This window comes from Sardina pilchardus, chromosome 19 (genome assembly GCF_963854185.1).
Source record: "Sardina pilchardus chromosome 19, fSarPil1.1, whole genome shotgun sequence".
In the NCBI taxonomy this organism is placed as follows: Eukaryota; Metazoa; Chordata; class Actinopteri; order Clupeiformes; family Clupeidae; genus Sardina; species Sardina pilchardus.
This window is the reverse complement of record NC_085012.1, coordinates 7304409-7315522: the sequence shown is the minus strand read 5'-3', so window position 1 is coordinate 7315522 and position 11114 is coordinate 7304409. Positions and strand designations below refer to the sequence as shown.

Here is an 11114-nt window from a genome sequence, read left to right as displayed (position 1 = left end):
CAAACTGAGGTCAACATGCTGTAACAGACTCTATCTGAAGTACCACTTTCATCTGTTTTTCCTGTATAGAATAGAATAGAATAGAATATACAGTGCCTATAGAAAGTTATCATACCCTTTTGAAATAGTTACTTTTTTTGTCTTACAGCCTGAAATCAAAACCCATTTAAAAAAAAATCTTTTCCAGTTTTATTAACAAATTTAGCTGTACAACATCAAAATAATGAAAAAAAAGTAAACAGTTCTGAAAATTAATAAAAAATGAAAAACTAGAATAACAGGGTTGGAAAAGTCATCATACCCCTGACTTAATACTTTGTAAAGCTTCCTTTTGCTTTCATTACAGCCATCAATCTGTTTGGATATGTCTCTATTATAGCTTTGCACACCTAGATAGGGGAATATTTGCCCAATTTTCCGTACAGAAATGTTAAAATTTAGTCAAATTCTATAGGGAATGGCGATGGACTGCTCTCTTCAAGTCAATCCACATATTTTCTATAGGATTTAAGTCAGGGCTCTGACTTTGCCACTCAAGGATATTCACCATCCTATCCTTAAGCCACTGCTTTGTTCTTTTGGCAGTATGTTTAGGATTATTGTCGTGTTGGAAGGCGAATGACCTCCCCATCCTCAGCTGTCTAGGAGAGGGACGCAGGTTTTCCTTAAGAATGTGGGTGTACTTGGCAGCATCCATTTTCCCTTCTATCCTGACCAATTGCCCAGTTCCCGCTGAAAAGAAACATCCCCACAACATAATGTTGCCCCCACCATGCTTCACACTAGGTATGGTGTGTTTTGGGTGGTGTACTGTGTTGGTTTTCGCCAAACATTGCGCTTGGAGTTCAGTGCAAAAACACATCTGGAATATTCTGCTACCATGTGGAAAAAGCTTATATGGTCAGATGAGACTAAGATCGAACTTTTTGGAGACTAAGATTGAAGTTTTTGGACTGAGCTCCAGGCGCTAACCAAACACAGTATACACACCCAAACACACCCAAAACACACCATACCTACTTTGAAGCATGGTGGGGGCAACATTATGTTTTGGGGATGTTTCTCTTCAGCGGGGACTGGGCAATTGGTCAGGATAGAAGGGAAAACGGATGCTGCCAAGTACACCAAAATTCTTGAGGAAAACCTGCGTCCCTCTCCTAAACAGCTGAGGATGGGGAGGTCATTCGCCTTCCAACACGACAAAAATCCTAAACATACTGCCAAAAGAACAAAGCAGTGGCTTAAGGATAGGATGGTGAATATCCTTGAGTGGCAAAGTCAGAGCCCTGACTTAAATCCTATAGAAAATATGTGGATTGACTTGAAGAGAGCAGTCCATCGCCATTCCCTACAGAATTGGACTAAATTGTAACAATTCTGCACGGAAAATTGGGCAAATATTCCCCTGTCTAGGTGTGCAAAGCTATAATAGAGACATATCCAAACAGATTGATGGCTGTAATGAAAGCAAAAGGAAGCTTTACAAAGTATTAAGTCAGGGGTATGATGACTTTCCCAACCCTGTTATTCTAGTTTTTAATTTTTTATTAATTTTCAGAACTGTTGACTTTTGTTTCATTATTTTGATGTTGTACAGCTACATTTGTAAATAAAACTGGAAAAGATTTTTTTTAAAATGGGTTTTGATTTCAGGCTGTAAGACAAAAAAAGGAACTATTTCAAAAGGGTATGATAACTTTCTATAGGCACTGTATACTTTTTTGATCCCGTGAGGGAATAGTGAGATAGTACCGGTAAATTACTGTGAGATAGTACCAGTAAATTACTGTGAAAGTCATGCAATTAGTAGCCAGCAATTTACAGTAAATTCACAGTGAAACATTTTACAATACCATATTACCGTAACTGCCCCCATGAATTAACCTCATAGCTGAAGAAATTTAGCAAAATCAATGTATTATCTGCGGCTACTAGTCGGGAAATTACGGTAGAACATGATAAACATTTTAAGCTTTTTTAAAAGCAATTCTGACAACAATTCTAGGAAAAAAGTATTCTAATTAATGTGACGTTGTCAAGAGGAAAGGAGAAGTTGAGTGGACCTCCCATCTGATGCTGGCTACTTTATAAGTGCATGAGTGCACCAACCACCTCAGAGCCTATTTCTCCGGCATACTGAGCTGCAGGTATCTGGGTAAGATTTTTAATCTGACTAAAAGCTAACAAAAAGACAAACACATATGTGTTGTTGTTGAAGGTCATAAGTGATGTGTAACAAACAAATTCTACAATAATTCAGTCTTGATATATTTTCATTGTCTAATAAATACATTGATGATGTTTTTTAATTTATTATTTTTTTCATTCTAGAAAGAAATACCATTTTGAAGACCAGGAGTTATCCCAAAATAACAAGAAGTACATGTCAACAGGTAAGCCTAATTTGATGTTTATGAGTATGCTTATAACAACTACAAAATAAGATCCTCAGCTTACCTTCAGGTTAAAAACATATTCATACATTCACCAAAGACATCTTACCATCTTTTCTTTCCTAGGATGGTGAGGATGACAGCAATGCTCACCCTCACCTTGCTCAGTCTCTGCATGGGACCAGTCTCAACCATCAAAAGACTCAATCACATGTTAGATCTGACCAGCACCTCCTTTGGCCAGACGTTCCCCCACAATGGTCTCATGTTACTCTACTGGTTCACTTCACATACAGATTTTACCGACGAAGATGCCATTGTGCCTAAAGATTTTGATCCTACTATGGCTGACTACGGATGCACAGTCTATCGCAACAGTGAGGGAATTTTCCCAAGGATCCCACGTAAAGCTGAAGATGAGTCATACTATATCATTGGGAATCTCAAAAAGGCGGGAGCTAAATTTCCCACTTATGTTAACCAAGACTACTACAATGCTTACTGTGATCTAAAGGAAAGTCAGTACAGCACCACCCGAGATGGCACCAGCAAGAACCGAGACCGAATCATATTCCGACTGAAAACTCTGTCTAGTAGCTTCATTATAAAAGACGTCTACATCACACAGACCACTGCCACCGGTCTCCATTTGAGTCACACCCAGACCTATGAGGTCACTGTGCAACTTCTGAAGGAGATCTCAGACATCATGAAGCACAAAGCAGCCATTCTCTGTCCATCCATGAAGTCGAAGGAAGAGCAAGCTCACAGTATGTTTGAAGAGTCGAACCTCGCATGGTTCCTCACCCTTGCCGATTACGATGTCTCCCTCCGAGAGCTTTGTCTCCGCAGTGCCCACTGCTCTGACTACACCCATGAAGTCGGGGGGTGCAGAAACAGCCTTCACTGCGTCCCGGGCAGTAAGTATGGCGAAATTTGTGACTGGAGCCCGATAAGCCTTACGGTGGGCACCACAGATGAAGGTCAAGCTGTGCTGAACTGGGCCAACGTACCAGACACCAGAGTCGAAGAGGAGGGCTTGGTGGTGGCACTGTTTGAAAACGATCACAGCTCAGTCGCCCTCACCGAAAAAGCTGTCGACGGCCTCACCTTGGGCTCTTTCTCCACTGAGATCAATCTGGACGCGGGACTCCAGGTGAGGCTTCTGCTGAAGCCAAATGAAACACTCTGGAGAGGCCCAGAGCTTGATGATGCCAACGGCAAGACACCGGTGATTCTCAACGCTTATGGCAGTATACAGCTTTTCGCAAGAAACGGAACAGCCGGTGTACGATTCTACGTCAAAAAGTCCTACGACTGGAAGGTGAAATTTTCTGGTTGGTATATAGGTTATCATCTCACGGCTTCGTCTTCTTATTCAGCTTATGTGTATATGCAAAATTTTGTTCAAAAAGCAGATAATCAACTTCCAAAATTTGATGTTTATGAGTATGTTTATAACGACTACAAAATAAGATCCTCAGCTTTCCTTCAGGTTAAAAACAGTGTTGTGGGTGAAGTCAAAACCAAGCCTTGGAGTGAATAGATGAAGGCCAGAGGTAAAGCCAACACAAGGGATGCCATTGTCTTTCACCCTTGTTCTTCTTCAGTTATTACTAATACCTTTATTTTTTCTTTAAGTTTTTTTCTTCTAATCTCTCTTTTGAATGACAATCAAGTGAATGTTATACACAAAATATACTTTTTTTTCTGCAGGTTATAATGTAACCAACAATCAATAAAAGCAAGTCAAAAGTTAATTAATGTGTCCCCCTGCCTTTATTCACTGATATTGTCTAACTCTACATCTCAATTTACAGTAAGGAAGGTTTGCAAAGTTACACCTCCCATCTCAGGTGCAAGCATACATTTTGGTGTGCACATAGCCTACTTTACAGGGTCATTCATGTGTCAGCCATGTCAAATGATAGATATTTAGATATAAACACACCAATCTTTATGACCCTCCTGAAAGAACAAACGGATATTTTCTCTAAAAAATCAGCAGCCAAAATGGTCATAATGGTCAGGGAGATGAGATATTTACCTCTTTTACACTTTCCAACTTGAGCACTGTTGAATGTCAGCTCTGAAGATGACTCACAGAGACTTTAATTACAGTTTTTCACAGTTGCTCAAACACTAAACCCCATTCTCTGAATCAAATTCTCAAATGTCTGAACACATTTATTGAATTGCTCCCTTTTTTGGCAAAACCATAGACTACTTTCACCCATTTCACCCATTTTACCAAACTCATTAACCCTTTTTGCAAAACTGTGAACACATTGTGCATTCTGATGCACTTCTTAATTATATTGATAACCAAACAATGCAGAAGTTGAACACAATTAGTGCACAGTTGTCTCCATTTGAACACTACCACTCAAAATTGATAACACTTCTGTCTAATGATGTGACAACCAATATAAGTCAGTTCAGAGTTGACAGAGACGCAGGGGACAACAAGTATGTGTTACAGTAGAAGTGCGGTACAAGGAAGAGGAGGGTGCAGGTAGGAGGAAGAGGATGAAGAGAAAGACAGAGTCCCAAGAGTTGCAATACTGTAAATGATGATATTTGGGCAACAATCATTGACCATGTTCTGGTTCATGGAATGCCAATGAGAGAAGCAGGACTTCATGGTCCAACCCAACATCAGTGGTTTCTCTGTGGCGTCAATAATCCAAAGATTCAGACTACAGAAGAGAAATAGCGTAAATGTCCATTATCATACAGTACAGTAATCACTGAACATCCACTGTTACACACTACCCTTTGAGCTCAACTCTGAGAGAGTGAAAGAGCTGAGTTATCAGGATGTCCAATTAAGTCTAAATTTAGGCACAATACAATATTACAGTATTGCATACTTACAGTACTATCAGAGTCTGTGGCATCACAGTACAAATCATATTCAGTACAGTATCAGTCTGTCTTTCTGTTCACTTACAAAACTATTGATTTATATCTTCATATACAGTAGGCTAGAGGATATGAGTAGAGAGTGATAGAAGTCCTTATTCTTTATTTTCATTGTGATATTTTATTTTTCAAATTAGAATGAATACAATTCCTCCAGGAGCCATAAACCCTGCCCTGAAAACTGTGTCTTCCTTTGTTTGGTGTATTGTCTTATCACTGCTCTGCAGGAGTGTAATTTTGCCTGATGTGTTCAATGATTTGAGACCATTAGTTAGTTTTGAGCAAAGTTAAAAGTGTTTTGAGGTGATTGTTCAGTTTTGCAACAAGATTGAAGGGTTTCGAGAATGTAGTTTGAGAAATGAGTTTTGTGTTCACAGTTTTGAGAAAAAGGTAAAGAGTTCTGAAAAAGGTGTTCTAGCAATTGTGAAAAACTGTATTATCACACACACAGGCTGACTGTAAACATTATGAGACATCTTCATCATAACTTAAACCCCAGAAAGGGACCTTAACACATCCTTTGAAATTCTATGAAAGTTAAGAACTTTTGACAGGTGTGTGACAGATTGGTCAGGTGTCTATTATGTAATGACACTGTTTACTCACCAAAAGTAATTTAGTTTAACTTTTGCAAAATACCACAAACAGTTCTCTACATAACACACAAAAATCTATCAGGAAGTAACTTGATTTCCTTTTTCCAACACAACCTTTTGAAATGCCACACTTGTTCACCACTGCTTCACTCTCTTTCCCAACATGTACTCATCACTGAACACCATCAACGCATGACTTTGGTCAACACCATCCAATCATTGCTTTAGACCTTATCAGTAGACAAATGCAAAATGCCTCAAATCTCCAAATGAAGCACAACATTCAAAATGTCATGAACACATCTCAAAAGTAAACATTCACCAAACACTTCATAAACTCTTTGTCTGAGATTTCCGTGTCTAATGAAATATATTCAGTGTTTTGTAAATCAATATGTGTAGTGTTCTGCAAAAATGATGATGTGCTTATAGTTGTGCAAATCTAGCTGCGGTTTTGCTGATTTTAGTGTTCAAGCAATCATTAAAAAATAAATCTGTAATTCTAATGGTTCTGTGAGTTATGGTTTGTATATTTATGGTATTTGTTTATTTAAATTATTATTGATCATTGCTATTGTATCATTATTGTTATTATTGTAACATTATTGTTATTTTTTGTTATTATTTTTTTCTTACATAATGTATAGGCTTCACTGCTTTTACTTTACTGTTTACTGTTACAGTAATTTGAACTATTGCATGGTTCTACTTTGTGTCTGCTATATTTCATAAACATATTCACAAACACATAAACATAACTGCTAGTTCAGTGAGTTTCACGAATATCCTTTTCTATAATGTTCTATATCAGTGGTTCTCAAAGTGGGGTCCGTGACCCATAGCCAAGGGGTATGCGAAATAATTTGCTTGAAATGATAAAGTTAACATTTTAAAAAGATGATGCTCTTTTCACCCATAAAACAAGCAATTTGTGTCTATTTGGTCCTACCCACATTAACTTGGGATAGTGCACCGGCCACAACTTCAGAGAATACGAATGGTTAACTGTTACGGTTACAAGGGGGTCCTCGGAAAATGTTATCCCCTAAAAGGAGTCCTTGGAACCAAAAAATTTAGAACCCCTGTTCTATATGATATAGTATAGGCATTGCAGTATATCATACTGCAAAATGCATGGACTGCACTTCACTCTTTATATTGTGAGACTAATGAGACACTTCCAAATGAATGTATGTGTAATTACGTGTTTTATTCAGTGTTGAACATACCTATTTGATTGTACTTTGTGACTGATAATACTTCGTCCATGATAACACTCTGTGATAACACTCGGTTTTACACATCTCCACATGAACAAGATGTATTTTTTTAATTTTGCCACTTGGGGGAGGCATTGGAGAGGGTAGCTGTGTTTGTGTTTCTGTGTGTGTATGTGTGTGTGTGTGTGTGAGAGAGAGAGAGAGAGAGAGAGAGAGAGAGAGAGAGAGAGAGAGAGAGAGAGAGAGAGAGAGAGAATGAAGCATGCCTCGTTACCTCCTCTTCTCCACACTGAAAGGCACTTGTGAAGAAGAACCAGATTCCTCAGAGGTGACCCACAGCATAGGGTCAGATGGAGGGGTCAAGACCACACTGCAAAAACAAGCACCACCATCATCATCATCACTAAACTAAAATAGTGGGCCAAGGTTCAAAATGGAATACGCTGCATCTGGATTATACGCTCTACTTACTGGATAACCTCACGTTGAGGCAGGTAAGAGGGGAAGCTTTTTTCAATGTTCTGTGTAGGTATAATATTTACATATATATGTGACAGGTGAAAGATAGGTTATACTACTATTGTGCTATATTCATGTTTCAAGAGAGTGGTAAAGGACACAACTCAATTTGAATACAGAGAATATTTTCAGTGTATGTTAGTGATTTTTTTTTTTCAATTGCTAATACACTAAAATGATAAGCATAGGACAATTATTTAAACTGACAGACAGAGAGCAAAACCTCCTCTCAAGACATTTTCTGCTTTACAGACACTTTGCAATTCAAAATGGCATTTTTTTTAAATGCACTCAGCATGGTTTTCTGCAGAAGACACAGCAATCTGACATAAAGTCACATATTTGCCATTTCAAATCAATGCCTTTCAAAATGGCACTATGAGCTAATTGACCAATATACTGTAGGTGCCACCTAGCCAAACACCTCAACCGTTAATTTTGACCACTTCAATCAATAAGTAAGCACTATGAAAAGACCACAGGTGAGCACCTTTTTTACAACAACAATGGAAGACATTGCAGAGAGAGGAAGAGGAAGAGGAAGAGGGAGGGGGAGAATGAGAGGGGGAGGAAGAGTCCGATGTAAATATATCTGCTGTGTATATGTTGCACTGACTTGTATGATGAAAAATAATAAATACATAAATGTTTCAACAGCATGCATGTGTATCTGCAAATACGTCTGTGCGTGTGAAGAACTTTCTACAATTTGAATTATTTTAGTATTATCGCAAAGCATACTAAAGATGAGAGTGCTTTTCATTATACCCAACAGTGTGTTAAACAAAAATCTGTTAATATGAATAAAGAGCCAGGTGGTGTAAAAGTTGGATTTTGACAATGCTATATGTAGCTGTGGTTGCAGTGCTTCATTTTGCAGGATACATGAAGCATTTTGCACAAAATGTGCAAAATTATGTTTTAGCAATTGGAAAAAACTGTAATATCTCAATCTAAATGGGCTTTTCTTGCCTTTTGTAATGATACATAAATCATTATTTTGTGCATCCCTAATATCTGTCTTTGTCAATATTCTTTGTGACATGTCCTTTCTCCTCTTTAACAGACAATGTTGAAGGAAGACATTCTTCACCGTCACCATCCAATCCAGGACTGCACTGCACTACTGTGCATATACATTCATGACCAGTTCGGACCACTTGTGAAAGAGTTGTTGTGATCTAGTGTGTCAGACAGAGACTCTGTGTCTCCTTTACGATGATACTCCCCCTAGACTGTGCGATGTGTTTGTGGCCCATGCGTTCTGTTACCCTGTGCTTGTGTTGGTGTTTATTAGTGTTTGTGACCTCTCTGGACTCGGAGGGGAGGTGTCCTCTGCCCTGTCGCTGCGAGGGGACGCTTCGCTACTGTGACAAGGCAGGACTCGCCGCCGTTCCACAGGATCTCATTGGCTCTTCCGGCCTATCGCTGCGCTACAACCACTTGCTGTGCCTGCCGCAGGCGGCTCTGTCTCGGCTCAACACGCTGCAGTGGCTCTTCCTGGGACACAACCAGATCCAGAGCCTGGACGAGCGGGCGTTCCTGGGGCTGCGCCGACTCAAGGAGCTGGAGCTGAGCGTCAATCATCTCCGCCTGCTGCCCAACAGGACTTTCAGGCCGCTGCCGAATCTGCGGCTCCTCGACCTGTCCACCAATCAGGTGTCTGCGCTGAGCGCCAGCCAGTTTCGTGGCCTGAGGAAGTTGATGGTCTTGCGTTTGCGCCGGAACTGGCTCACGTCGCTGCCCGTTCGTGTCTTCCAGGACCTGCGCAAGCTTCGGGTTTTGGACCTCGGGGAGAACCGTCTGCAAACGCTGGCAAGGAATGCGTTTGTGGGGCTTCTTAGCCTGACGGAGCTGAGGCTTGACCGGAACAGACTCAACCGGGTCAACTTGGGCCTGTTCGCACGCCTCACCTCCCTGCGCTCACTGGACCTGAGCCAGAACAAGGCTGCTTGGCTGGGCAGAACCCTACACTGGCACTGGGCCTCGCTTGAACACCTGGACCTTTCTCGGAACCGGCTGGAGTGGGTGGAACCTACCGCGTTCCACGGGGTTCCACGCCTTAAGAGCCTCCTGCTGCATTCCAACCACCTACAGGTTCTTGACCTCAACATCCTGCAGAACTGGGTCTCGTTGGAGAACCTCACACTCTCAGGAAACCCATGGGACTGTGGACGGAACATATGCACCCTGGCAGCTTGGTTAGGCCATTACCGTGGACGACGAGACAATGGGCCTGTTTGCTCGATGCCCGAGGAAGCCGAGGGGGAGAATGTTCTAGATGCCGTGCATGCTTTCCAAACGTGTCAGCCTCATGTTTTGGACCTCAACACAGAGAGAAACATTACCGTTGACATAAACACCAACACAGAAATGGACATCACAGTTGAGACAGACACAGTGGTCATAGCAACGGAGCCTGAATGGTACATTGTCACAGAGACAACGGAACAAATTTATATGGAGGAGCACAAGGAAGAGGAGGATGAGGAGGACCAGTACAGTGCAGCGGAACCTTTTACAGTCACTCCTGATGCTCATCCACAAAAGAGACACCCCGCCATGGAAAGGACAATTATTGTTTCTACAGCAACTCTCTTATTTTTGACTGTTTTCATTCTGACATGGAAATGCTTGGTGTCAAGAGTCAAGCGAGAGCAACAGGCACACGCACAATCTAAGACAGATCAGCAAACAACAGTTCCTGTGCAGGCATACTACATTAACTACAATTCCCAGAATGCACCACGAGCATTTTTAAGCAGGAATGGCTACGGAACTTGCACATGCCACATGACCCAGAAATATTGTGAGTGTGTAGTCTGATTGAGTTTGACTTGTTTTCACCAAAGGTTCTCTTAAACTGTAATCTGACGCTAATAAACAGATTTTAAAAAGAAAGAAAATTGAGAAAATTTTAAAAATTTAAATTAAAAGTCATTCTATTACAAGTCCTCCCTTTATCAACATCTCCATCTGTGTCTTTTCTTCTTCTTTTCAAACATAAGCCCAATGGCAAGAATAAGTAGCCATCATTGTGCTAATATTAGCATAGAATTAATAATAAGGTGACATTCTCACCTCCATAACCTTTAGGTTAGATTGAGTCAGATTATGCCTTCTGACTTCTCACTGTGTTGAGGGCTTTTAAAAAGAAAGCCCTCAAACACGCGCACACACACACACACACACACACACACACACACACACACACACACACACACACACACACACACACACAGTGATTTGAGTGATATTGTGTGTGTGTGTGTGTGTGTGTGTGTGTGTGTGTGTGTGTGTGTGTGTGTGTGTGTGTGTTACTGGGATGGTGGAAGTTGTTAGCAGCTTTAAGTTGTTTAATTAGCAAACTGACCTTTAAGTCTCAGAACATCTCTGCTGCCCTATCACCCAGTCAGAATTGTTCTCTTGCCTGCATGCACATGCACACACACACAGAGGAT

The 11114-nt window shown here is 40.7% G+C and overlaps 1 protein-coding gene across 1 annotated transcript; it reads left to right on the top strand.

The window, feature by feature from the left end:
- Positions 1 to 2126: 2126 nt before the first annotated feature.
- Positions 2127 to 10759, top strand: LOC134066533 (uncharacterized). The gene is made up of 5 exons (XM_062521894.1): positions 2127 to 2155; positions 2332 to 2393; positions 2520 to 3907; positions 8951 to 10151; positions 10750 to 10759. Exons 3-5 carry the CDS (start codon positions 2521 to 2523, stop codon positions 10757 to 10759), a joined length of 2598 nt encoding a protein of 865 aa, XP_062377878.1. The 5' UTR covers positions 2127 to 2155; positions 2332 to 2393; position 2520.
- Positions 10760 to 11114: the final 355 nt, after the last annotated feature.

Coding starts and splice junctions, on each gene's coding strand:
- LOC134066533 (XM_062521894.1), top strand. CDS start 2,521: ATGGTGAGGATGACAGCAATGCTCACCCTCACCTTGCTCAGTCTCTGC. Junction 3,908..8,950: donor GGTTAAAAACAGTGTTGTGG/GTGAAGTCAAAA, acceptor GGTGTTTATTAG/TGTTTGTGACCTCTCTGGAC.